Source organism: Siniperca chuatsi, linkage group LG3, assembly GCF_020085105.1.
Source record: "Siniperca chuatsi isolate FFG_IHB_CAS linkage group LG3, ASM2008510v1, whole genome shotgun sequence".
NCBI classification, from domain to species: Eukaryota; Metazoa; Chordata; class Actinopteri; order Centrarchiformes; family Sinipercidae; genus Siniperca; species Siniperca chuatsi.
Genome location: NC_058044.1, coordinates 7,909,502 through 7,936,639, shown reverse-complemented (window position 1 = coordinate 7,936,639; position 27,138 = coordinate 7,909,502). Strand labels below are relative to the sequence as shown.

The window sequence follows — 27,138 nt, the reverse complement described above, 5'->3', positions numbered from 1 at the left end:
AGCTGCCCAGAGCTCTCGAGTTTCACCTGTAGAGCCAGATGACAAATTAAGACTCCTTCTATGACCCGCCACAAGGAACTCCTCAAATGCACGCGAACACATACACATATATACGCACATGCAAACGCACACACATACACACAAACAGGCAAACCATCTGCCCTTCTCTCTTTCTCCCCAACACACACGCTTACTCATACACACACTAGCTGTCACACACTCTGAGGAAGGCAGTGTGAACAGAGTGCTGTGTTGAGTGAGGGAATGTGTTGTAGTGAGCAACAGAGGACTGAGTAGGTCAGAGGAAGAAGCTGAGTGTGACCTAAAGACTTCTGTCCTGGAGTTTTTGGCTTTTTCTTTTTTTAACCGCTAAAGAAGAGATCTACTGCAAGAACGCAACAAATTTGAAGACTGCAGAGATTCTGGAGCCCACCACACTTGCTCTTCTGTACTGGTTGTCATTGAATGTGGAGGTGACTATGATGGAAAGCTGTCTTGATGAATGAGTGTGGTGACACTGCCATAAGAGTTTGTATTTTACTACAATTCTTCAAGATAAAAGCTGGACCATAGAGAGGGTAGAGCTTGAGCTGGAGTAACAGCTGTATGTTTTGTTTGTGTGTTTTTAATGTTTGTATGCATTTTCATAGAAAGCATATGCCGCAGGGATCATACTGTGTGGAAATTAGTAAAACCAACACAGTAAAACTTTTGGAAGAGTTCACAGTGAGGTTAAGCTTGATAATACAGCAGAATTAGATTTATAGAAGGTGTTTAGAGCCCTGATCAATTGAACCCTTTGGCATTGCCTACAGTAGAGCTGGACATTGATGGGTAGAGATTGGCAATCTTTTGATAGGGGTTGTATAACTTTATATAGAGGTCAGAGCTCTCTCAGATTAGAGATTTCTTGGTAGAAACAGGAAATCTCTGGGTGGTGTGCACAAATAGCAAGATAGGGCTTAGAGAGCTTACGGTTGAGGAACGCTGAGCAGGGGTTGGAGATCCAGAGTAGGGTTGGAGATCATTTGGCAGCAAGATGGGTGGGGTGTGAGACATCACTGAAGTGTATTAAACAGTATGCGGTGCTAAGACATTAGCACTGACTTAATAATCTTGGTAAATACATTTTAACACAGTTCCTGAATGGGGCAGTGAAATGAAGATCAGAGTTTACTTTGAACTATTTGGTTTTATTGTGTGTATGCTAGTGTTTACATGTGTCTGTGTATGTGTCGGGTAAAAGATTGCTGACATTTAGCTACGTATGTCTGGACAGGAGCCTTCATGGGGACCAGATTTGGGCAGTGTACAACTGCTTTGGCCAGGTGGACCTGTCCTCACACAGATACTGAACTTGCATATAGTGCCAGCACAAAGTTAACTAGGCATATCTAAACCAAGGAATCTTTTAAAGGTCAGACTCCTGATCATATTTTCTATGTTACATCACAAACATAAAATACATATATTAATATATTATTTATATTACTGTATTGCCTTCCATGTGATATTTGTTTGTTTCAATGTTTACAGCATTACATCCTGAAGAGAGGGCATGGTGTGCTCCTAGCCACTTGTCAAAATGCCCGGAAAGAAAGACCCCAAGAAGGATGCAAAGAAGGGTGGAAAACCTGAACCAGAGAAAAAGAAAGAGGAGGAAAAGAAAGGGAAGGATGACAAAAAGGGAGGAAAAGATGACAAGAAACCCAGCAAGGATGATAAGAAAAGTGGAAAGGATGATAAGAAAGGGGGGAAGGATGATAAGAAAGTGGGGAAGAAGGGAAAGGAGGAGCCACCCAAGGGGAAAGATAATGGAAAGAAAGGAAAAGACAAAGGAAAAGGTAAGAAAGTGGAGTCCGAGGAGGAAGAGGAAGAGCTCCTGAGTGATGAGGAAGAGGATGAAGAGTTAAGTGAAGAAGAAGAATATGATGAGGAAGAAGACTCAGAAGATGACAGGAGAGGGAAGGGGCGAGGAGGCAAGGGGGCTAAGGGAAAGAAAGGGGGGAAGTCTAGACGTGGGGACTACTCAGAAGAAGATGACGAGGAGGATGAAGACGAAGAAGAGGAGGATGATGAGTATGAAGAGGATTACGGGAAATCCAAGAAGAAATCTAAAGATGGCCACCACCATAAAGGAGGGAAATCGGATGCTGATGCAAAGAAGAAAAAAGCCAAAAAGAAAGAGGAAGTTCCTCCGCTTCCAATAAAGGAAATCCCAAAGAAAGGTCTGAAGAACATGTCCAGGATGTTCATGAAGTTTTCTGGCTTCAAGAGGCGCAGGAACAGCAGGAAGAAGCTGAAAAGTACATCTCGTTTGTTCCTGGGGTTGGGGAAGAGAAAGAACCGCCTTGCTAAGAAGAAACGCCGCAAGTCCATCCTGAAGAACACTTCTCGATTCATGATGAGGTTTAAAGCCAGCAAAAAGAGGAAAAAGGAGAAAGAGGCCAAAGAGAAGGAGGCAGCAAATGGTGGGAAGAAGCCAACCTATATGCTGCTTCGTCTGGGAGGAGGGAAAGAATCAAATGAGAAGAAGGGGGGCTTCTTCAAAGGCTTATTTAGAAAAAAGAATGGTGATGGGTCTGCTGACGACTTCAAGAACAGAAGTGTGTTGCTGGGTAAGGTTGCAGCAGCAACTAACTGGTTGACCAAACGCTTCCTGTCCACTAAAATGCGAGGACATAGAGCACATAGGCGACAATCCAGCTCCAGAGGTTATTTCCATGGTTACCATAATGATGGTTATGAGCATGGGGAGGAGGCTTATGGATACGACCGGCAACATTCAGTCCGCCAGAAAGGTTATGGAGGCTATGATGATGGTTATGGTGGTTATGGAGACGAGGCAACTGCAGCATATGGAAACCAGGGTCAGTTTGGTTACTATGACAATGGAGCAGGGGGAGCAGACTATCAAGTCCTGGGTTACTATGAGGAAGAAGGACTCTATGATCCAAATGCAGAATATTATGAAGGGGGTCTTTACAATGAGGGCATGGGGGACTACTATGATGCTTATTCCTCTGCCCAAGGCTACTATAACAACCAGGAAGCTGATAACTATGGTTACCAGCAACAACAGGCAATCGCAATGTATGGTGACGAGGGTCTGGACTACTATGCACTAATGGGTGACGACCATAATATATATGGAGAAGAGGTAGATGGATTCCTTGACCCTCAGGCTCAGGTTTATTATGATGAAAATGGTCAAGGAGTTTACTACGGTGATGGACAAGGGGGTTACTATGACAACGGACAGGCAGGTTATTATGAGAACCCTTATGCAGCAACGATGGGAATGCAAGGGGGATTTCCACCAGACTATCAACTTAGTTATAGTGATGCTGGCATGCCCTACCAAGACTACAGCTCACTGCAGGCCATCGGATTCCCACCAGGAGGCCAGCAGGTCTTTGGCTTTGGAGGGCAAGGGATGGATCAGGTACAGGGCCTATATGGAGACCAGTATGCAGACCAGTTGGATCAATATGGGGATGATACCGGTGGAATTCAAGGAGGGGAGATGACATTTAGAGTTCCTAGACCTCAAGTGCGCCTATTTGGGAAAGAGCACCTAGATGTACGCCTTCCCCCTCCACCTACTTTGCCACCAGATCCAGAATTTGAAGACATGTCAGAAATCCAGTATGAAGACCAGATTCCTCTTGCACCAGGTCAACTTGGTGACATGATGTCATTACAGCAGCAAATGGGAATGTCACCACAACAACAAATAATGATGTCTCCTCAAGAACAAATGATGGTGTTTTCTCAACAACAAACTATGTTGCCCCCTCAAGAACAAATGATGATGCCCACGCAGATAATGTCACCGCAGCAACAGATGATGTCACCACAGCAGCAGATGATGTTGCAACAAGAACAAATGATGATGCCCCCGCAAATAATGTCACCGCAGCAACAGATGATGTCACCACAGCAACAAATGATGTCACCACAGCAGCAGATGATGTTACAACAAGAACAGAGTATGATGCCATCACAGATTATGTCACCACAGCAACAAATGATGTTACCACAGCAACAGATAATGCCCCAGGAAATGATGTCACCACAGCAGCAGATGATGTCACAACAAATTATGTCACCACAAGAGCAGATGATGTTGGCACAGCGACAGATGGTGTCTCCACAAATTATTTCACCACAGGTAATTCTAACTCTGTTGTGTCATTGATTTTGTATAACCATACTCTTTAGTGCTAGAGGGTCACAGAAGGGCAACTTTAACAACTTTCAACCTGATTCCTGTAGTAATGTGGGGTGAACATGTGAAAATGCAACAAAAATTCCCACTGTATTTTTTTTTAAGTCAACCCAGCCTAGAGGGACAGCCAAAGCATTTCTAACAACTAAAAAATGTTCTGCCACATTGTTAGCTTTCAAGTAGTGAAATCTAAAAATATAGCGCAGGACAATGAGTGATTTTTTTGTACTGGAGTGAATAAAAAAATTGATTTCTATGATATAATTAAGTTGGAATATTTTTGGCTACTCAACAACCAATCAGTGGCTACTCCTGCAGATTAGAAGTGTTGAAACAGCAAACACCTCCATATTTGCTTGGTGAGATTCTTGCCATCAGCAGCTAATATTAAACTATTAAGCTGTTTTTCCCAACCACTTATCTATAACAAGTGACATATTATTACATTGCTTGTTATAAACAAAAAGGTTAGTAAAACACAGTAGTAGTCAAATTCCTATTGGCACTGAATATGTCTTTTAATTTATTTTTGACACAACACCACTGACATCCAGCTCACTGCAGCGACCAATTACTAGCCAGGTGCAACATGTGAGGTGATTGCTTGTGACCCTCAGCTGGTTTGTTCAGGCCAGTACCTGGGGAGAGTGTGACAATTGGGGGCTTGAAACTTTTAGTCGGTTGCTTGAAACAACCAATGCTTGACTAGGGTAGTCAACTACTAAGTAAGTCTTTTTCTAACCTAATGCTATTTGTTTATGACCAGCAATGTAATAATAGTTAGAGGCACATGTTGGGGTGGATTGGCGGCGTTGGGGGGTTACTTATTGCAGTTTTCACAATACTGGTTTTTGTAGAATATGTTAAATTTAGGTGCATTTTGAAAAATGCACACTTCCCAAGAACAACAGTGACATGTGTCCTTGATATATGGTAACATTTAATTGTTGAACAGATGTGCCAATTTACAAAACTTATTTTCCATAAGGTGTACAGTAGTATTCTTATCTAAACTGTCACTACAACCTTAATACTATTTTCAGCACTGCTACCCCATTTACTACCCCAATGTATTCCTCCTTTAGCTTTTTTCATTCTCAATTTATTGTACACATTTTTTGTGTTCTTCCAGCAGCAAATGATGACAGACCCGATTATGGTGTCACAGCAACAGGGTTATGGCCCATTGTCGATCCCTACTCCAACTGCCATGATTATTAAGCAAGCAAATATGTCCCCCCTTCCTGCGCGGCGCATGCAACCCTCCCCAACTCCATCCCGGCGCTCTGTCATCATGTCCTCGCCACAGATGCAGAGCCATCCCTCTGCCATGGCTTCCCCACTACCGTCTCCTATGCTTCCACAGAGACGCAGCCCATCCCCACAACCATCCATGAGGAGTGGGTTCATTAATGCCCAAAGACCCCCCTCTGTTATGTCGAGACGAATCTCCCCTCCTTCCTCCCCTATGGCCTCCCCCCTTGCCCATCGTAGAATGCAACCTCAGAGATCACCATCTCCCCTAGCTCGAAGGCCCTCACCCCCTCACTCTCCCCATGCCTCCATGATCCGGCGAAGTCCTCCACCCTCACCAAGAGTGTCAATGAGACAACATTCTCCACCTTCCTCACCCCGTGCTTCCATGAGGAGGCGAAGTCCCCCACCCTCTCCCACTCCAGCCCGCGTCCCGTTTGGAGGGAGGAAGATGCGTGGGCCACCCTCTCCTCCCCTCTCAACTGGTCATGCATCTCCCCATCTCTCTCCACAGCTCAGTAGAAGACCATCTCCCTCTCCCTCCCCATCTCGTCGCAGTTTATCCCCTGCAGGGCACCGGCCTGCCCCATCATCTCCTACCCTCTCTCGTCGCTCAACTCGGCTACTCAGGGACCCCACACCATTGGCCCGGCCTAGGATGGGGGGAAATGTTCCCTTGGGTACTGTCAGGCCCTCGCCTATGGGTCTCCGAGGGCGCCCAGTGCCCCCACCCACACAGAATGTGCGTCCATTCCGTGCCTCCTCCATACGAAGCAATAGGTCTTCTGTTCTCACAGTGGACTCCTCCCTCCACTCCTCCCCTTTTCACTCCCCTCACATGGTCCACCGTGCTCCCCTGCGGAGGAAAGAATCTGGTCGATTTCCTCCTCGCCCTGTGGCTCGAGGACGTCCCCTCATGGCCCAGCAGTCTATAAGAAGGATGCCTCCCGTCTCTCCACAGCCCTCCCTTAAACACATGCCACATCCTGCATCCCCACGCTTCTCTCCTCGACTTTCTCATCAGTCCTCCCCCCTCCTGCCCCCTCGAGCCACCCATCCACCCACTTATGCACCAGAAACTTATGTGTCCAGCCCCTATTCTGATCCTTATACTGAGCAGTCGCATCAGTTTGTTGCCCCCTCTTCTCCCATGTTATCTGGTGCTTTGCAGAACCAGGCTATTCGACAGGCCTCTTTCGCCTCACCCCTTGGCCCAGAACCAGCCCAAGTGGTAGGCATGGGTGAGATGGCTACTGAATATGTAGAACCTTATGCATCCCCTTTGCTTTCTGGTGCAATGCGAAACCAGGCTATTCGAGATGCATCCTATGTTCCCTCACTGCAGAGACCAGTGTCACCTTATGAGATGCCTATGGTCCCTTCATCTCCCATGCTGTCTGGGGCTCTGCAGAATCAAGCTATACGAGATGCATCTTATTATTCTCCTTTACAAAGGCCAATGTCCCCTTATGAACAGCCTATGCCCCCTTCATCTCCCATGCTGTCTGGGGCTCTGCAGAATCAAGCTATACGAGATGCATCTTATTATTCTCCTTTACAAAGGCCAATGTCCCCTCATGAACAGCCTATACCCCCTTCTTCCCCAATGCTGTCTGGAGCTCTGCAAAACCAGACAGTGAGAGAAGCCTCCTATGCTTCTCCTCTTCAAAGGCCTCAGTCCCCATATGCCCCATCTGTACCTTCATCTCCAATGCTCTCTGGAGCTATGAGACATGGTCAGGCACTAAGAGGTGTGGCTTCTTATCAGACTCCTCAGCTCCGTTCACCATATGGACCAACTGTTGTTACTCCATATGATTATATCTCTGAGCCTGGCCCAGCACCACTGCTTCATGACGCTCTACAAAACCGATCTGGTTTGCAGAATGTCTCATCTTTAAGATCCCCTATGATGCAACGCCGTAATCCTTATGCACCAGCTGGGCCTCAGCTCCACAGTGCTCTTCAACAGAACCCAAACCTCCGCCAAGCATCTTATCAGACACCTGTGCAATTCAGACAGTCCCCATATGGCCCCCCACCACCCTCTTCACCAATATTAGGAAGTGCCCTACAAAACCCACAGCTGATGCAGGCATCGTACCGGCTGCCAGATGGATCCTTGGTGTCACCATATGCAGTTTCACGTTCCTCCCCGTTGCTCGGCCATGCCTTGCAAAACCGACAAGTCCGTGGAGCCTCTTACACCTTGCCTGATGGATCAGTTATCATGGTAGGTATAAAAGGAACATGTCAAAATAACTATACAACCTGACATGTATGTTTGTTTTATTACAGTTGTACTCTGTACTCCCACACAGAACCCACATGTGCCCCAGAATCCCATGTCTCCTAACCTTTCCAGAGCTCTTCAGAACCAGGGTCTCAAGACTGCTTCATATACTCTCCCTGATGGCACCATTATAGACCCTAGACAGCAAGTAACCCATGACCCTTTACTTGAACTGAATTTGCCTCTTGTTGTTGTATTATATTCCTTTCTTTTCTCTCCCTACTATTGTTAACCATGTAATAGTTAAAGCTGATGAATATTTTTCTCGCTCTGTTGTCTCTGCTCATTCAGCAACCCATTTCCCCAAACCTGGCTAAGGCCCTAAATAACCCAGCTCTGCGTGAAGCCTCCTATTCTCTCCCCGATGGTACCATTGTGATTGACCCTAAGAAAGAGAAGTCTCCGAACCTTGCAGCAGCACTTCAGAACCCCTACCTGAAAAGTGCGTCTTACACCCTGCCCGATGGTACTATCATTATTGATCCACGGAAACCTGTCTCTCCAAACCTCTCCAGCGCTCTTCAAAACTCTGCTCTGCGGAATGCCTCCTTCACACTACCAGAAGGCGTTCATGACCCCAATACACCCATTTCACCAAACCTGGCTAAGGTTAGCTATGGATTCAGACTCTTTGATTTTTTTTTGGTTTGGTTTCCCCTTACTTTCACACCACCTGTTACTTTGCGTGTGTGATCTATTACTCTTTCCTCCTTTTTCATCTAAATAGTAGGACTTGTGTAGAATGGCACAGGTATAGGGCTTTGAAATAGTTTCCACAAACTGATGTAGCTCTTGTTTTGCTAATAATAATTGGTAATCAAATACACTAAGCTGCTGCTTTAATTCTACTGACGATTAATAGAATTGTTTAACCTCTCAGGCTTACCTTAACTGAAACCAGCTGTTGTAATACTTAGGCCCTTGGGAACCCAGCCTTGAAAGGAGCTTCATACACCCTCCCAGATGGAACTATTATCGTGGACCCAAGGAAACCAAAGAGCCCCAATCTGACAGCCGCCTTGCAGAATCCCTATCTAAAGGGTGTGTCCTATACTCTGCCTGATGGAACCATCATCATTGACCCACGGAAACCAGTTGCCCCTGACCTGTCTAAAGTGTGTACCTGTTAAATTTACCTTAATTTAACTTTGCTGCAGTACCTGTTTGTTTGTTTGTTTTTCCCTGTGTTTGTTTGAAAATCAAACATAGCATTTTAGCCATTACTGGTATTTGAATTGTTCAATTTGATGACAATAATATGCACAGCATATTCTGATTACAGCCTTGAATAACTTCCTGGTGTCTTGCTCTGCAGGCTCTTACAAATGAGAACCTTCGTAATGCATCATACCGACTCCCTGATGGTTCCCTGGTTATCCCTGGCCAGAAGCCCTCCACTCCCAACCTTGCAGCTGCTCTGAGGCAAAACCAGGCAATTCGGTCTACAGGTCTCTATCATCTGTCAGAGAACTCTGTACTGTCAGGTGCACCCAAACCCACAACTCCCAACCTTGCCTCTGCGCTGCGGAATGAGGAACTCCATAGTGTCCGTTTCAGGTAGGGCAGAGAATGACCTGATAGACTTGTCCAGATGTTGCACAGAATTACCTGTTGAGAAATCAAGTTGCAAGCTAGACATTCACTTTTTATCAATGAAGAATGACATATTAGCCCTTTTCAAACATATACAATAAGACTGATGGTGGATTAAAAAACAATGGCATGTTTTGTTTGAAAAGCAATTTTCACACACGAGGAAACAACAACACTGAGTCGTCCTGTTATTCACTGTTGCGTGACTCTGATGTGAAGGAATGAAAAGGAGACATGCAGAGGAGGAAAGGGAGACTGAAAACTTCAGAGCATTGAAGTAGACAGTCTACTGAGTGTTTGAGGGTTATTTATTTGTGCCTTGGAACATAACTACCATTAAACTATCTGCAAATAGTCTTATTCTTCACTTAGGTCCACGATCCCTCCAGTTGAAATGCAGGTTTAGTTCCTGACTGTCCAAAAGGTTCTTGGTTCCTGTGGTGGAAACGCCCTACATGTAGAAAGGCAGCATGAATTGCCATTTATGTCACAATGACAAAATTCCACAATTTCAATGTTGTACAACCCTGTGTTACATGTTCTTAATTGAAGACAACCATTCCTTGTTCGACAGGCTGCCAGATGACTCTCTTCTCACACGTCGGTTCCACAACCCAAGCCTGTCGGATGCCATCCAAAATCAGCAGCTTCGCTATGCTTCATACAGCGTGCCAACAGGCCTGCAGGGTGAGGATAATCGCTATGCTGTGGTTCCTCCCTATGGGCCACGCTCAGGACACTGGGCCAGGAATGCCCGAGGAGGATGGGAAGGAGGGGAAGATGTTTGGGCAGCAGAAAGGGTTTTACCACATGGGACGGTCCAGAATCTGTCAAAATGGTCCATGTACAGAGAAGACGGGGTGCTAGAAGGATATTCACCCACACTTCGAGTTGTGGATGGACAGCCTCAGGACACAGACTGGACTCCTGACAGAGACAGAGTACCTGGGCAAAGCTGGTATGACAAGGTAGCTAAATTTATGAATTCATGTGTTTATTCATATGTGTCTGTATTTACCCATTTTAGGAGGATTAGGTGTTTCACTTTTCACAGTTGATGGACAGTAAATTGGGATAGGAATTAGTGAGATATAGACATTATCCAAGCATTGTGAAGTGTACAACATAGAAGCTTGATGGCCCACAAAAATATTTTCCTGTAGGGTTCAAAAACAAGAATATTAGATTTTCAGCATATTTTATATCAGCTCTGCTTCAAGTGATGACAATATCCCTCAAGCTTTGAAAATGTTGGATGGCAATGTTGGACTAATTACATGCCATTATGTGTGTGTGTGTCCAGATCTACTCTATCCTGAGCATGCCCACAACAGGCCACAGGGTGAAACGCTGGGCAGAGGGAATGGAGGACATGACACAGCTGCCGTAAGCAGGATCCTGTATTTACAAACAGCCTCACAGCTCATTCACTCATGTCACACATTTACAAGTATTTTGTTGCTCCAGTGCAGAGCAGCACAGCTCATTTCAATGCATATCCTTTCAGTTTCTTCAAGCAACAATTTAAAGTGTACGTGTGTGTGCATGTGTGTGTGTATGTCCCAGTGTGCCCAGTAGGTGTGAAAATTAAGTATGTTAACTATATAAGTATTTTATTAAAATGCAACACCCAAGAATAACAATCATCACTTCCAGAAGAATCCCCTGCATTAGATATTTATCTTATTTCAACAGCAGTTTGAAAGAAAATATTCCATAGTCATTTCCTGACATGATTTTGTCTGATTTTAACATCACATTATTTTACCAGTTTTCACAGAGCAAGATCTTGAATGTCATTGAAAAGTAATTAATAATGGATGTCAAAGTGAGCTCCAGTGTTACAATATGTCCTCTGTACATGTTTGTGTTTAATTTCCTCTGTGTTTAATTTCAGTGAGCTGAATGAGACCACAGTTCTGATGAACCTTAAGAAACGCTATGACCAGGACCTTGTATATGTATGATTAATTTCTAATTTGCAAATTAAATAACTAATGTCATCAAATGTCATGGACACTGCCTGCTACATCTACTCATCCACTCTCCTTCTTGTCCTTTCTTTCTCTCTTTTTCTTCCACACAGACCTACATAGGCAGCATCCTCCTGTCTGTGAATCCCTACAAGTTGCTCAACATTTATGGCACAGACATGGTGCTTCAGTATGGGGGCCACGGCCTGAGTGACAACCCTCCGTAAGACCTGGGAGTGTGTGTGTGTTATACCTGGGCAATTAGCCCCTGAGCTTATTACCTCCAAAGAGGTTATGTTTTCAGTCAACATTGCAATATAAGCATTTTTTTTTTCATGGACTACTTCACTCACTTGAATGTAAAGAAATATGCCATATCTATCCCATGATTGCCTATCACTATGTTTATTTTAAAACATATCCAGGTCCAAATGCAGATCAAACATTTTCTCTTATAAAAAATAATGGAGGGAGGTGTAAGCTCTCTCAGTGCTTTCTAGTTTTGAACAGAATACTACAACAAAATTCTCTAACCTTTAACCGTAACCTTTGAGTCTGTGTTTTCCTTTGTGTGATTGTACTGTTGTACTACATCTGTCTACATGTCTGTACTCTGAGATACAGTTTGGTGGTAAATAGAGTGTAAATGCCATCACTCTCAGGTGTTAATAAGAGGCTCCTATTACACTGCTATTGGTTGGTTGGTTGGTTATGGATTTCACTACCACTTCACATCTACACGCACAGTTACACACACATACACATACACACAACCAGTGATCATACAAATGCGTTTTTTCATTAAAGATTTTTTGTTGTGTTGCAGTCATCTTTTTGCCATTGCTAATCTCTCATATACCACCATGATGGATGCCAAAAAGGATCAGTGTATTGTGATCAGGTATGACATGCTGTTACTGTTACAGGCATTTTTGGCTAAGTAAGGCCTTGAATTTAGCAGCTCTTGGACAAAACTCCAAAACTTAAAGCTCTCTTTTAAACAGCAAAATGCTATTTGACTGTTTAAAAGTCATTTTTGCTTTTGCTCAGGTTGAATTGTTTAACAACACCCATTTTCTGACCATTTTTATTAGTGTCCACAGTGTGCAACATCCTGAAGTGCCGTAAAAGACTCAGGTTAACTGTTTTTGTTATTACAGCGGAGAAAGCGGGTCAGGAAAGACTGAAGCTACTAAACTGATCCTGCGTTACCTGACAGCCATACATCACAAATGCAATGTCACACAACAGGTAGATATACAGTATATTATGTACATGCATGCTAATAAATACAGTCCATACTGTGGTCATTTAAGCTAACACTGGTATTTCTCTCCTTTCTTCCCTTCTCTCTTCTTCTCTACCATCTCCCATCAGATAGAGGTAAAGTTTTCCTCCCCTTGTTTTTGCTCTCATGACAACCACCATCCCTGCTGAAGGTAGCCATGGTAACATTTCTGTCTGTGGTGATTGGTCAGATCCTAGAGGCCACGCCCCTGTTGGAGTCTTTTGGGAATGCCAAAACAGTGCGCAATGACAACTCTTCACGCTTTGGCAAATACACACAGATCTACATGGAGGAGTAAGTAGTAACAACTTCTACCAAAGAATTCAATTTTTTCAGGGTTTCTAAGTCCAGAAAAGTAAAGAATATAGATGATCTCTTCTAGATCATCAGAATCAGATCACATATTGTAATAGTTGTACTTTTAAAGAATAAACTTTAAAACCAAATCAAGCATGGTCACATTAGTTAGTTGGAAGAAAATCACACTGACCATCGTCTTGCTGCCTGAAGAAGGTTATTGATTTTCTTGATTTCCTATTTCTAATTGATTTTCTAAAGAAACATTATTTTATGTGTTGCATCAATGCATTATGTGGTTTGGGCCAATTGAGGATTTTCATCCTATGGGCAGCATTTTAAACTCTTTGGAACTCATTACAACTGTTAAAATATAAACATTTAAACAAGAGTACAGCAGGCACCATATTGAACATATACTTCAAAAACTTTGAAAAAGTTGTTTTTTATAGGGAATGTGTAAAGTTAGCTTAACTCTGAATAGGCTTCTGGTCACCTATGTGCACGTCTGCAGACACACACACACATACACACACATACACACACACACACACACACAACACACAGTTGGCTAAGTGGAGAATATGCTAACATATCCCAGTAACACAGTTAGATAAGTAGTTGCTTCTGCTAGAACTGTGACAGAGAAGATCCGAGCACATTATACATGCATGACCTGTTACTTAACTCGAACTTGTGTGTGTGTGTGTGTGTGTGTTTGTCCGTGCATGTGTATGTGCCTGTGTACCTGCCTGTGTGTCATTTACAAGGGGTGTAATCAGCGGTGCCATAACGTCCCAGTACCTGTTGGAGAAGTCCCGCATTGTCTTTCAGGTAAAAAACACAAGCTGACACACATGGACTCCAACACACAAACACACACACACACAAAGCAGGTCAGGTTGGAATCTTCTTACCACTTGGTCATGGTGAGAAAGAGGAGATTGTAGAGGCAGACAGCATGAGAGGTGTCAAACATGTTGCACTCTATCTTTACACAGCCCAGTCTGCTCATCAGTCATTCATCCATTTATCCATTTGTTTATGCATGTACGCTGTCTTTTCTACAGTAATTCTATTTCAGTAAATCTACCACCACAGATCTAAATCATAGAGCTTTTCTTATTGTTTATGTAAATATGTGTGATTGTGATAGTTGATTTACATATGTCATGTGGCTGTGTGTGTGTGTGTGTGTGTTTTTCATCCACAGGCCAAATCGGAGAGGAACTACCACATCTTCTATGAGATGTTGGCAGGTCTTCCTCCTCATGAGAAGCGCTCACTCTATCTGCAGGAAGCTGAGACTTACTACTATCTGAATCAGGTGCTCAGAGAAATACACTCTCCTCCACACACACACACACAGAGCACAGATAAGGAGTGGTCACTGTAATCAATTTCACAGTCACATTAACAAATGAGATTTCATTTTTTTGAAAATGTGACATTTATTCTACAAAGTGATGAATAGCACCAACATAAAACTCATTGTGGTACCCAAATACAGAGTAAAGGACCTTTGCAGCCTGGATTCTTTGTATCTGAGATATATTGAGTGATAAATGTAATTAGCTGATTTATTTCTAAAATGCATATATATATATATATATATATATATATATATATATATATATATATATGACTTGTTACTGTGTGTTTCTTCTAGTAAGGCTTAAATGATTGGTGAGAAAAAAATAGACATAGTTTTATGTTTTGGCATGGCGCTAGGGATGCCGATGATTGTTGGTCGGTAGGTCGGTCTAGACTGAAATAACTCAACAACTATTAAATGGATTACCATGACATTTTGTACAGCCACTTGTACAGGAAGAATTCTACTAATTTTGAGGTTGACATTTTTGGTTTTTACTGAAATGTCTCTACAACTATTGGACGAATTGCTATTATATTTGATACAGACATTCATGTTCCCCTCAGAATGAATTGGAATAACTCTTTTGACTTTTCTTCTAGCAGCATCATCAGGTAAAAATTTCAATTTGACCAATACTTTTGATTTTTGAACAAATACCTGCGAAACTAATGACATTTCCATCAGCCTCAGCTGTACTTTGGGTTTAGTGCTAGCAAATGTGCTAACATGCTAAACTAAGAAGGTGAACAAAGTAAACATTATACCTGCTAAACATCTGCATGTTAGCATTGTCATTATGAGCATGTTTCTATGCTGATGTCACCATTTAGTTCATAGTACCACCGCTGCATTATCTTGCATTGAGACTCTCTATTTGTTTCTTTGTACCACTTCATGAGATGCCAATGCTGATTAAAGATCCTTGACTATTTAAATTGTTATTGGTGTGTGAGTTAGTGGTTACTACTAAAAGCACTTGTGGCTTATCTTATAAATGGTAATGTAACACCAGGCTGAAAAGTAGTGTTTCACTGCCCTCTCTGTATGAAAGTGTAGTCAGAAGTGCGCTCTGTTGCACCAATAACCACACTCAGCAGTGATGTCACAGTGTACTGACACGCCCTGTTGATACATCTACATCACTGCATCAAGGTGAGAAGTTGAACCTCTGGAGGTTGGCAAAAACAAGACTTTCAGCTGCTGATAAGTTGCTCTTTAATTAGAGCTGTGATTAAACAGGCTGAGGTTAAGTATCTTGTTGTTGATAACGGTGTATGTGTGTGTGATTTGTGTGTACATGAGTGCAGGGAGGGGATTGTACCATAGAGGGGAAGGATGATGGGGAGGACTTCAGGCGTCTGCTGAGTGCCATGGACATCCTGTGTATCACCCCAGAGGAGCAAAACAGCATCTACAGACTGCTGTCCTCTGTCCTTCATCTGGGGAACGTCTACTTCCAGCCACACCAGGTCTGTCTGTCACTCACACACACACACACACACACACACACACACACACACACACACACATACAAATAGGCTACAGAAATGCATTTAGTTTCACAGCTGAATAGTAATGATGATGTTGAAAGATGATGGTAAAAATTAATGTGCATGCCTCTGTGTGTGTGGGTGTGTGTCCCTGCAGACTGAGGGTCAGGAGGTCGCATCGGTGGTGAGCGCACAGGAGATCAGGGTGGTAGCTGAGCTCCTGCAGGTCTCACCTGACGGCCTACAGAAGTCTGTCACCTTCAAAATGACAGTGAGCAGAACACACTTCACATAAACAATCACACCCTCACACCTATACTATAGATATAAGGAATGATATTATAACAATTTTCTCAGATAACAGATGTGTTTGATCCCCTAGGATACAGTAAGGGAGAAGATCTTAACTCCGCTCACAGTGGAGAGTGCTGTGGATGCCAGGTGAGTAAGTGAGTGAATAAAAGTCTGAATATAGCATCTGTTAAATTAAATACTACGCACCTACTTCTGCTTGGAATAACCTGAAAGAAAAGCCTGTCTGACAGTCTTGTTTGAGGCTTTTTAATGTCCCCATTTTTTAAATCTAAAATCATACCAGGAGACTACTGAGAGGGAGTGAAGAGTCTTTGATATTCTCTTCCAATCTTTGGTGGAGGCATGTGAGGACAAAGGATGTCAGGGCTGGGGGAGAAATTTTTCAGATGTCCTCTGTTTCCATAGGAACCGGGTGTTCTGTTTCCATAGAAACCTTATTGTGTGTTTTTCATAGAGATGCCGTTGCCAAGATCCTGTACTCGCTGCTGTTTAGTTGGCTGACAGAGCGCATCAACGGAAGGGTCTACCCTCGCAGCGAAGCCCTCTCTATCTCCATATTGGACATATATGGATTTGAGGTCAAGCTAAAGAATGATCTCGCTCAATAATGTAGCGCTGATGTGTCTGAGCTGACCTGTGTTTACTAACTCCCCCACTCCCCAATGCCTCCTCTCTATCCTCCAGGAGCTACAGGTGAACAGTTTTGAGCAGCTGTGCATCAACTACGCCAATGAAACTTTGCAGTTCTTCTTTAACAGGGTCATCTTCCAGGAGGAGCAGGTCAGGGAAATTACAAGTTAATATTTTCATACACGTTTGTATTTTCCCAGTGAGGATGGATTTGCTGATTTGAATGTCAACAGGACATCTAGCTTAAAATCGGCCAAAATATGGTTGAAAAGTCAGTATGAAAGAAAAGCATGTAAGATAATTAGGTATACTCAAGAGACAGGTCCTGGCTGAATACTTTATAAGTAAAGTCATTCAATGTGTTTACATGCAGTTAAGTCATCAGGTTACAATCAGCTTTCTACAGTAACCTGAAATGTATAAGCTGCTGTGTATACAAGAACGCAAGAAATTGGGGTAGGGGATTAGAGAAAACTGATTTCCCCAGATTGATTTCTCCTGTGGAAAGCTGGTTTCTTGGCCATACCGTGTAATAGTTTTTTTGAAACTGGATGAAAGGAAAGCTCATTACTCATAGAGATGCATCCTCGCATTCAAAACTAATTTTATTCAAAGTAAAACAAAAACTGAAACTGACAGAAAGTAGCCTCTATAAGAATAAATAAGTTGGTTTCCAAAGATCACCAGTGGACTATTAGTAAAAATCAGGCACATTCACGCTGTAAAGTACATGTATGTGAGTAGCGTGTAAAGTAAAAAGATAAACAGCCTTGTTTGTAACCTGACTCGCATTTCAGAAAAGCTTTCATAAACCCACCAACTTCAACTGAGGTGAAAACTGGAAATGACAAACAGTGGAGTTAGAAGAGTTTTATATACACCAACCTGATGAACTTTTGTGCTGTGTGTGTAGGAGGAGTACATGCGGGAGCAGATCAAGTGGCAACAGCAGCCTTTCAACCACAACCAGGCCTGTCTTGACCTCATTGCTGCTAAGCCTCATGGGATACTGCGCATACTGGACGACCAGTGCGGTTTCCCTCAGGTACATCCACACCTGTTGAAAACTAAAGTCTTCATTCCTAAAGTTATGGGAAAATCACTACAAATGTAATAATAAACACAGCTGATATTGATGGAAGTGAACTGAAAATAAGATTTATTAATACAAACAGTACTTAATTAAAGCAAAGGTCGTTAATAATCATTACTCCATCGAAAACCTGTTCTCTAAGTGTACAAAGATCAGACTCCTGTGGCGAGCATGTGTCCTTAAAATTAAGTTAGATTACAATAAACATTTGAAATCTTACATGATTTAGGTGTATTGTGAAAAAAGCAACAGCTGACAATAACACATGATTCAAATATTTCATACCTCAGTGTATGGAAGTGGAAATGGAGTTAAAAAAAACCCATCTCACTTATTGGATTTCTCATAAAACCAGGAGACTAAAGTGTATCATAGCCAGTTTCGATCAATACAAAGCTATCCCACATGCTCACTTAATTGCCTACTGTACTTGCTGTTATCATTATTTCCAAGGCTCCTAATGTAAGAAGCTGACTGAGCTCATATTAAGGTAAACGTAAAATGTGTCTCTGATGCTCAAAGTGAAGTATGAACACGGTGTTACACAAGTAACTGACTGAGGCAATCTGCTGAACACACACAGACAACATGTGTTTGTGCTATAAAGATTTAGTTTCCATGGCTCACCAACCATTAACTGTCTCCGATCATCGCTAGGCAACAGACCACACCTTCCTTCAGAAGTGCCACTATCACCATGGAAACAACCCGCTATATGCCAGGCCAAAGATGCCACTGCCAGAGTTCACCCTGAAACACTACGCTGGGAAGGTCACATATCAGGTACATTTCTTTCTTTCTTTCTTTTCCAGAAAGTACATCATTTGTAAAACTTTTACTTTTTGTCACTTTTTATTTGTAAGAATTTAAGATATTTTACAAAAGAAAAGGAAAAATAAACAACAAAACACGAGAACCACCTCTGATATGTCTACATTTTGTTCTGATTGATTCTCATTGTTTTATTTTCTTTACCTAACATCCCCTCAAATAAATGTTTGTTTTCAAGATCAAATTCCTTCTTCAATTTATTAGTACTCTTAAATTCTCCACCTTGGATTAATACTTTTGTTTGTCCACTATTGAATCTGATAACACTTTTCTAATTATTTGTGGTGCAGGTGTACAAATTCTTGGATAAGAACTTTGACATGGTCCGCCAGGATGTTTTAGACCTCTTCATCCAGAGCAAGAACAGAGTAAGATGTGCAAATACACTTTTTTTCTTATGACCTACACTCTCTTATTATTCCAACATTTACAGTATTCTCCAGTCTTTATTCCCCTTGTGATCTTCAATTGCATTTAAATATCATGATTGTTACTCATCATCTTGTATTGTGGTGGTGTGGCACAATACAACTGTGTGTTCTGACTTATGTTTTAACTTTTCTGAAATGTACAAGTACCTATTTAGTAATTATTGTTTTGAGTTAGGAATACATTTTTAGTTGACAGTAAGTTGAACTAGTGTTAAATACTTCATAATAAATTCAATAATTAATTCTGCTGTTAAATAATTAGGTATTCAATACACATACCTTCTACAAATATTATCCACCTATTATATGACAGGATACTCAGGATTGATCATTCATGCTTTGGCTTACCTCTTTGTCTTCTGTGTTGTGTGTGTGTGTGTGTGTGCAGATGGTATCCAGCATCTTCTTAAAGCACTCAGAGTCTGTGTCTCAGCAGCGGTCTAACGTGCGGCGCAGCAGCGCAGCTCGGCGTTATCAGGCCAACACGGTCAGCGCAAAGTTCCAGAGCAGCCTGCAGGAGCTGCTGGAGAAGATGGAAAGGTCTGAGTAACACTCATTTAACCTTTATGTGGAAACCGCTAACACACCTTTATATCATTTACAACACAGTTGTGTTCGAAACTGCTCCCTAGTTGCCACTGAATAGTATTATAATTGCCTTCCTCCAACTTATTTGAGTGTCCAAATTGTGTAAAAAAGTGTAAAATGTATGCACTATGTAGTGCCCTCATACATCCCCACATTTACTGTATGCTTTGCTCCTGAGAAGGCAGACACTTAAATTATACTTTACTTTTATACTACATTGCACCTGTCAGTGGTGACCCACAGTAATGAGTCACACTGTAAGTATCCGAAATGTACTGTGAGATACTGCAAGATATAGAGAGTGTGTCTGATGACTAAGGAATGAGTAAAAGAGGGGACACATACCATATTATGTTCTTGTGCCTAAATAGACAATGAGTTTTGTTTTGCCTTGGTGTTCCATGAGACTTATCCCGACTTCACACTACAGGACCTGATTTTTCACTTGCCGACAGTTTTTGTAGATCACAGACAAAAAAAACCCAGACCAGAGGCAATTCGGCGTTCGCTCGGCACTCGCAAATTGGCGACACGATCCAGAGCAGATGCCTTGCAGAAATATCAAGCAGGCTAAATATCTGGTTGTGTCGGGGACGGGTCGGGGAGCCATGCAACGAGCTACAGCCAATGAGAGCAGACACAAGCTCTGCTGTCATCTGCAGTAGCTCTCTGAACCCAGTCTTATCATGCATCTATTTGCATGGAGGGGGCAACAATAATATAGTTTCTATCAGAATACATAGCATACACACAAGCAATTCAGTATCTGTAACCTTGTCGTGCTTGCTGAACCACAATATGAGCAGGCAGCTATACGTTTTCATTGCAAAAATGATTTATTTAATTATTTACCTCAAACTCTCTCTGCAGAACAGACAATTCCTGCTGCCTGTGTATCCCAATCATGGTATAATCCATTCTCTCACCCATATTCTGTTCTTCTTCTTGTCATTTCCTGTGTCACTTCTTGCACGTGTTTTCGAGACAAAACATAGTTTGGAGACCAGACAGACTTGTCGGGGATTCTTCCTGGTGAAAGATCTTGTAACGTGTGACCCCCTGTCGCTGATAAGTCATGTAGTGACAACGACTTCAAGATTCCCGATTACAAGACAAGAAAGTTGTGTAGTGTGAACAGTACAGCGATCTGATGAGTTTGAAAGTCATATAGTGTGTGCGTGGCTTAAAGTGATTAGAGATCAGCTCTGGCAAACTTAGAAGCCTCCAATGTCAGTGTTTGTAGGAGCCGTTTATCTTGGGAAGATTAATTTTATTTGCTTAATTTGAGTTGAGTCATGTCTCTTTTAGATGAGAACAGAAGCCTCTGGAGATCTTTCGGTCTGAAACAGTTAATAGGTAGCTTCAACTGTATAACCATGCCATACTACCGATATCTATTTAGAAAGTTGGTTTTCCTTGGTTTCCTTTCAGATGGAAAGTTGACTTCCTTGCACAGGACTAATGTACTAAGTCTTTATCAAATCATACATTCATTTATCCATCCATTCGTTCTCATCTATCTGTGACAGGTGTAACCCTTATTTTGTGCGATGCATCAAGCCAAACCATCATAAGGTATATTTGCAAGTTGGATGATGTGTGCAGGTTTGCAGTGTTTTGTTTTGTTTTTGCATTTTAATTGATGTGTAATATACAGCTCAAATGTATTATGTGTATGTATGTGTAGGAGCCAGGAGTGTTTGACATGGAGCTGATCAGCACTCAGCTACATTACTCTGGTATCATGGAGACCATCCATATCAGGAAGGAGGGTTATCCAATCAGATTGCACTTTCACAGCTTCCTATCAAGGTTGGTCACTTACCAATCTTCACATTAAGCGTATTTGAGGAGAAATATAAGCTCTAATTGAACCATGTAAGCTAAAATATAGTACAGACTCTCAGCCTCCTGCTCAGCTTTCTTTCCTGAGAAGAATTGTTTCTGCTCCCCTTACCAAGCAACACTTTCAGCTTGTCAAAATTGCTCGAATTATTGACTTTTTCTGGCAAGAGTACAATTCACACACCAATGTCTTCATGCAGAATTACCCATCTGGCACTTGCCAGCTCCTGCAGTAGGAAAGCAGCTGAAACCAATTGATCTCACAGCACCTCTGACCACCGGCTGCCAAAGTAGTCTGACATACAGTATTACAGAAAAACAGTTTCAAAGTCATTCACAGTCAATTAGATTCACACTAAAACTACTAAATACAAACAAATACTTAACTACCAAAACTCAGAATACCCAGAATGCCAATTAGCCTCACACTAGGTCTCTCAGATTCACAGCCAATAATAACCTAAGATTCACATTCACACAGAGTTAAGACATGTTGCAGCTTTGGATTTCACTGATTCACATTTACTTCAGAATTCATACCGAATTGTCATTTTAAATGTGTGTTTGCATGTACTGTATGTGCACACAGGTATAAAGCCCTGCTCTGCCTGAGGGATCCTCCACCTGCAGACGGAGAAAACTGTGTCATCATGCTCCACAAGCTCGGTCCGGTCAAGAACGGCTCGTATCAGCTGGGAGTCAGTAAGGTGAGCTCTCTCAGTAACATACACATGTACAAAATAAGGTCAAATGAATCATACATAAGAAATAAATACTGTTTAATTTAGATTTGTGTGTCTCTGTGTCTGTGTGCGTGCGTGTGTGTGTGTTAGATTTTCCTGAAAGAGGAGCTGTATCAGTTGTTGGAGGGGAAGCGTGATCGTGTGCTGAACATCGCTGCCATGACGCTGCAGAGATACACTCGCATGTGTTTTGTCCGAAAGAAGTTTACCAAATTCCGGCAGGGTGTGACCATGTTTGAAGCTCGCTGCAGAGGCTACCTAGCCAGGTAATGTTCACCTGAGGTCAAAAACGTTTTTGGCTCTTAAATTTTAAGAAAAAATTAAGCCAAATAAAATAAAGGAATGCCTCTTTGCAATATACCGGCAGGTTGTTTATTTGATAATCATTGCATACTTAAAAAATGGGAAATTATTCTGTTTTTCCTAAAAAACTGAAAAATATAGGCATGAGTTTATTTTTTCCTGTTGAAAACCAGTAGTATCATCAGTCTCTTCCTGGAAGTCGACTTCAGAGCTTTAGCTTTTTTTACTGGGCAGCACGCTGACCTGCTTGACTCTGGAGTTTCAGTCTTCAGCTTGGCAATTTAGGCTTTAGTGTTTGATTTCACAGATCTAAACAGGTCAAAGCTTATCACAGACAACCTGCTTCTTTTGTCCTTGATGTGAGGAGACAGGGCCAGAGGATTCAGGCTGTGCTCATCCATCAAAGGTGATAGATTTCTCACTCAGTGCCGGTCTGACGAAACCTGGAGACGTGATGCAAATTTGCATTTTATTTGCATTTGTAAAAATTCACTTCCTGGCATAATGAGGACACTAAAATGGCAATAAACTCAAGGTCAAACATTTTGAATCTGTAATATTTCAGAGATCGTTGGTCACGCTTTGATGAATTTGGAGAAATTACACATCATGCACTGAAACTATAACTACTTTGAAGAGTTGATGAATGAGGAAAATGAAAGGGAACGAAGAGTAGAAGAGGTGACTGGTGTGTGAAGAGTGAAGTGAGGAGGACATTGAAGAGGATGAAGAGTGGAAAGGCAGTTGGTTCATGCCTAGAAAGAGTACAACAGATGCAGTATTTGCGCTGAGGATGCTGATGGAGAAGTACAGAGAAGGTCATAGGGAGTTGCATTGTGTCTTCGTAGATTTAGAGAAAGCGTATGACAGGGTGCCGAGAGAGGAGCTGTGGTATTGTATGAGGAAGTCTGGAGTGGCAGAGAAGTATGTTAGAGTGGTGCAGGACATGTATGAGAGCTGTAAGACCGTGGTGAGGTGTGCTGTAGGTGTGACAGAGTTCAAGGTGGAGGTGGGTCTGCATCAAGGATCGGCATCATGTTAGATGTTTCGGAGATAAAGTCAGAGAGGCCAGATTGAGGTGGTTTGGACATGTTCAGAGGAGAGACTGTGAATATATTGGTAGAAGGATGCTGAGGTTGGAGCTGCCAGGCAGGAGGTCTAGAGGAAGACCAAAGAGGAGATTGAGAGAGGACATGAAGTTACTTGGTGTGAGTGAAGAGGATGCAGAGGACAGGGTTACATGGAGGCACATGATTCGCTGTGGCGACCCCTGAAAGGGAACAGCCGAAAGGAAAAGAAGAAGAAGAAGCACTGAAACTATAACTAACTCTATAAATGTGATTAACACAACTCTTGCTACACCAATTGGGCTGTGTGTTCTACTTACAGTGATTGAGGTTATGGTTAAATGTCGTGCCTGCATCTTTCATGGGGAATATTTGTGTTTTTATGTTAGTGAATGCTTAGATATGCAATTTTTTACACACTTGCAACTCCTTCAACTTCTTTCTCGTAGTTTTTCTCTACTCTCTATCAGTATCTGTGTGAATAATCCATCTTCCATGGTTAACGCTTTTCCTCAACAGAAAAAAGTTTGCTCTGAGGAGAAAGTACCTCATCAGGTTCCGCTCCACCGTGCTGCTCATCATCAACTGCCAGCGTTACATGAGGGTATGCACACTGTGTTTGTGTCTGTGTGAACGGGGAGACTTCTGGGGACATTTGCAGTATTTGTGTTTGAAAAATGAATAAAAAATGTACAAATGTGTGAAGTGTGCTACTGTTGTCTTTCTGTCAGACAGTGGTGGAGCCTGCAAGGAAGGCAGAGGAGGTGAGTGTCTGAGAAGGAGGAGAGCCACATTTAAAGAAAAAGATGAAGATGCAGCATTAGTGTGTAATATAAGTGTGTGTCTGCGTGTATTTGCAATGTGTGTAGGATCGCATCAATAGAGAAGTGGTGAATGTGACAACACTGCCTATCCCTGCTGAGCTGGCAGCCCTGCTACAAGCGGCCTCAGGTGTGCGCGCACACACACATATACAACACACTGATCTACAGTCAGTGCTATAAATAAGCTTCCATCAACAGATGTGTTCCACCTTGTTTGCAGGTGGGTTCAACAATATTTACTGTCATATTTCTGTGATGACACATGGCCTGCTGTGTGTTTGTGTGTGTGTGTGTGTGTACAGGTGGTGAAGAGCTGCATTCTGACTGCTTGGCGGTGGTCCAGGCTCCAAAGGTTCAGGTTGACCCCCAGCTGACCCTGCCCCTGGATATCAACAACTACCTCATGACACACTACATCCGGGCCATATTTAGGGTAAACGCTCACACACATACACACACACACACACACACACACACACACAGAAAACAGCATCTACACTTGAAACTATGTAAACACATGAATAAAACATAAATCAACCTTGGTGAACTTCATTGGACCCAGGACAGTGTTGTTGCAGTGCTTTATCCATGTAACTACTTAAACAGTCACTGTGTGTAATCATTTTTAAGCATTATGGGTGTGTGTGTGTGTTGTAGGATCCATTGTTTGGGATGCTGACAGCCCCGCTGGAGAGTTCTCTAATTCGAATGGATGAGGAGCTAAAACAAGGAGCCCTGAATGTTTTCATTCTGGTACATGTTGCATTTACATGCAGCTGTTAAACTCCAGCATCCAGGACCTTCAAGTCAGCTTCTAAACAGCGTTATGTCAGGAAATCAAACCCAGACAAATAAACATCTCGTTTAGTTTAAGTTGATTTAACAGACTTAATTTAAAAAAGGGTTATTATATATAAGGGGCTATTTCATGGGTTAAAACCTCTTAGAAACTCTGGTAGTACAATTCTGAAGAGCCTTGATGTGAAATTCACAAGTTGTAAGCTTTTTTTTTATATACATCGTATACACGTGCACAGTACTTACTATATATGCAAACACATAAAAAGTAAATGATTCAGACTACTCTCCATATATTGCAAGCAAGCCTAAGCATAATGTGAAAAGCTAAGACTAAGGACCCCTCCCAAAGTTTTACAACCTTCATAGGTGTAATTTGACTTGTAAGGTTAAGGTTATGTTATGTATTGTAAATGTCTTTGCTTTTGATAGATACTAAGATTTATGGGTGATCCTGATTTGAATGGGGCTCAGGAGAATCTGTTTGGGAACTACATCATCCAGAGAGGACTTGCCAATCCCAGCCTCCGAGATGAGATCCTGGCTCAGGTAGCCAATCAGGTGAGGATTAGCTTGTTTTTCGAGCTGGGTGGATAGAAATGAAAGCCCAAATGACTGAGAATCTTTCACTATTATTGCACATTATCTCTTTAGTTTCATTTTGTCCTATCCTCCATTAGGTGTGGAGGAATCCCAACATTTTGAATTCAGAGCGTGGTTGGCTCCTCCTCTCCTCCTGTCTTTCTGCCTTCCTGCCCTCTCAAAGGCTGGCCAAGTACTTGCTGAAGTAAGAAACACAGTCAGACAGTGAAATATGTTCACATTACTGTCATGGGAAATTTGCTATGCAATAAAGAACAATAACAGCATCTCTATATTTAATTATACAGTACATTTATTACCTGCTTTTCTGTGCATACCAGTGATCTTACATGCCTTCAGTAGTTGTTGTGCACATATTTTTGCAAGATGCAGTTTGCATCTCTCTTTGTGCTTGTTGTTGTTGTAGATTTGTGTCTGACTATGGGTCGGAGGGCTATGACTGTGTGTGTCAGCACCGTCTGCTTCAAGCTCTGCAGCGGTTGAATGTCGGGCCAGAGTATGTCCGGACGTACCCACCCTGTCTGCTAGAGTGGACCGCCAATCGCAAGAGAGCTCACACTGTTCTGCACATACACTGCTTCGATGGTGAGAACACACACACACACACGTAGCCAAGTGGTCCTAGAAGGGATTTTAACTGATTTTATATTCAGATGAGAGAGCAAAGTGATCTCTTTACTCAACATCTGCAGTTAAGTGCCCTTGAGGAAGGCACTAGATCACCATCTACATCTATAGTCAACATCACAAGCATTTTATCTCTTGTAAAAGAGATATTGTAGCTTAAGATTAAATAAGATGGATAAAATAAAATATAACAAGGCTGTAAATGTTCTGATAATTGTAAAACCGAATGCTTGTGTGTAACTTTCTGCCCTCCTGCAACAGAGAGACAAAAGTGTTTTTTATTTGCATTTGCTTTTGTATTGTATTTGTCTAAAGAAATGTTGTGTCTTTTCCTTGAATAAATGTGTGTTATGATTGGTCTAAATCACAAAGCTACTAAACTGCACAACGCTTAAATATGCAGAAAACATTATAAACACAGACCAGCAATATGTGTCAGTGTCAAAATAATGTGTATTGTAAATTTGAAGCCTATTTATTTTCACTCCCTTTGAGTTTGACTCCCTCTCGTTGACCCAACCTCACCTTTCTGTTTTTTTGTCGGATTTTTACCTGAGCCCAATCAATGTGTGCGCTATTCAGCATAGAAGAGTTATCTGTCTCTCTCTCATTCTCTCCTCTCATCCAGCTAATCTGTCCTTTG

At 42.2% G+C, this 27,138-nt stretch overlaps 1 protein-coding gene across 6 annotated transcripts in view; it reads left to right on the top strand.

Moving 5' to 3' along the window:
* The window catches only part of myo15ab (myosin XVAb), a 50,113-nt gene that overhangs the window by 1,730 nt on the left and 21,245 nt on the right, over positions 1 to 27,138 (top strand). For 4 of the 6 annotated variants that reach the window (XM_044190176.1, XM_044190174.1, XM_044190179.1 and 1 more), the window contains exons 3-40: positions 1,280 to 1,417; positions 1,537 to 4,174; positions 5,364 to 7,718; positions 7,807 to 7,926; positions 8,070 to 8,387; positions 8,696 to 8,893; positions 9,094 to 9,335; positions 9,946 to 10,339; positions 10,675 to 10,757; positions 11,269 to 11,332; positions 11,458 to 11,567; positions 12,171 to 12,245; positions 12,505 to 12,595; positions 12,722 to 12,727; positions 12,823 to 12,926; positions 13,700 to 13,763; positions 14,143 to 14,256; positions 15,615 to 15,776; positions 15,955 to 16,068; positions 16,180 to 16,238; positions 16,567 to 16,690; positions 16,797 to 16,892; positions 17,656 to 17,787; positions 18,493 to 18,618; positions 18,957 to 19,034; positions 19,486 to 19,637; positions 21,215 to 21,260; positions 21,373 to 21,497; positions 22,120 to 22,237; positions 22,364 to 22,539; positions 24,163 to 24,247; positions 24,375 to 24,407; positions 24,513 to 24,594; positions 24,770 to 24,900; positions 25,125 to 25,220; positions 25,698 to 25,826; positions 25,946 to 26,052; positions 26,275 to 26,453. In XM_044190176.1, the coding sequence (XP_044046111.1) occupies positions 1,586 to 4,174; positions 5,364 to 7,718; positions 7,807 to 7,926; positions 8,070 to 8,387; positions 8,696 to 8,893; positions 9,094 to 9,335; positions 9,946 to 10,339; positions 10,675 to 10,757; positions 11,269 to 11,332; positions 11,458 to 11,567; positions 12,171 to 12,245; positions 12,505 to 12,595; positions 12,722 to 12,727; positions 12,823 to 12,926; positions 13,700 to 13,763; positions 14,143 to 14,256; positions 15,615 to 15,776; positions 15,955 to 16,068; positions 16,180 to 16,238; positions 16,567 to 16,690; positions 16,797 to 16,892; positions 17,656 to 17,787; positions 18,493 to 18,618; positions 18,957 to 19,034; positions 19,486 to 19,637; positions 21,215 to 21,260; positions 21,373 to 21,497; positions 22,120 to 22,237; positions 22,364 to 22,539; positions 24,163 to 24,247; positions 24,375 to 24,407; positions 24,513 to 24,594; positions 24,770 to 24,900; positions 25,125 to 25,220; positions 25,698 to 25,826; positions 25,946 to 26,052; positions 26,275 to 26,453 (9,277 nt within the window). In that variant the 5' untranslated portion in view covers positions 1,280 to 1,417; positions 1,537 to 1,585. The remainder of the gene's footprint in view (positions 1 to 1,279; positions 1,418 to 1,536; positions 4,175 to 5,363; positions 7,719 to 7,806; positions 7,927 to 8,069; positions 8,388 to 8,695; positions 8,894 to 9,093; positions 9,336 to 9,945; positions 10,340 to 10,674; positions 10,758 to 11,268; positions 11,333 to 11,457; positions 11,568 to 12,170; positions 12,246 to 12,504; positions 12,596 to 12,721; positions 12,728 to 12,822; positions 12,927 to 13,699; positions 13,764 to 14,142; positions 14,257 to 15,614; positions 15,777 to 15,954; positions 16,069 to 16,179; positions 16,239 to 16,566; positions 16,691 to 16,796; positions 16,893 to 17,655; positions 17,788 to 18,492; positions 18,619 to 18,956; positions 19,035 to 19,485; positions 19,638 to 21,214; positions 21,261 to 21,372; positions 21,498 to 22,119; positions 22,238 to 22,363; positions 22,540 to 24,162; positions 24,248 to 24,374; positions 24,408 to 24,512; positions 24,595 to 24,769; positions 24,901 to 25,124; positions 25,221 to 25,697; positions 25,827 to 25,945; positions 26,053 to 26,274; positions 26,454 to 27,138) is intronic. The other 2 variants (XM_044190178.1, XM_044190177.1) reach the window with 2 other exon arrangements.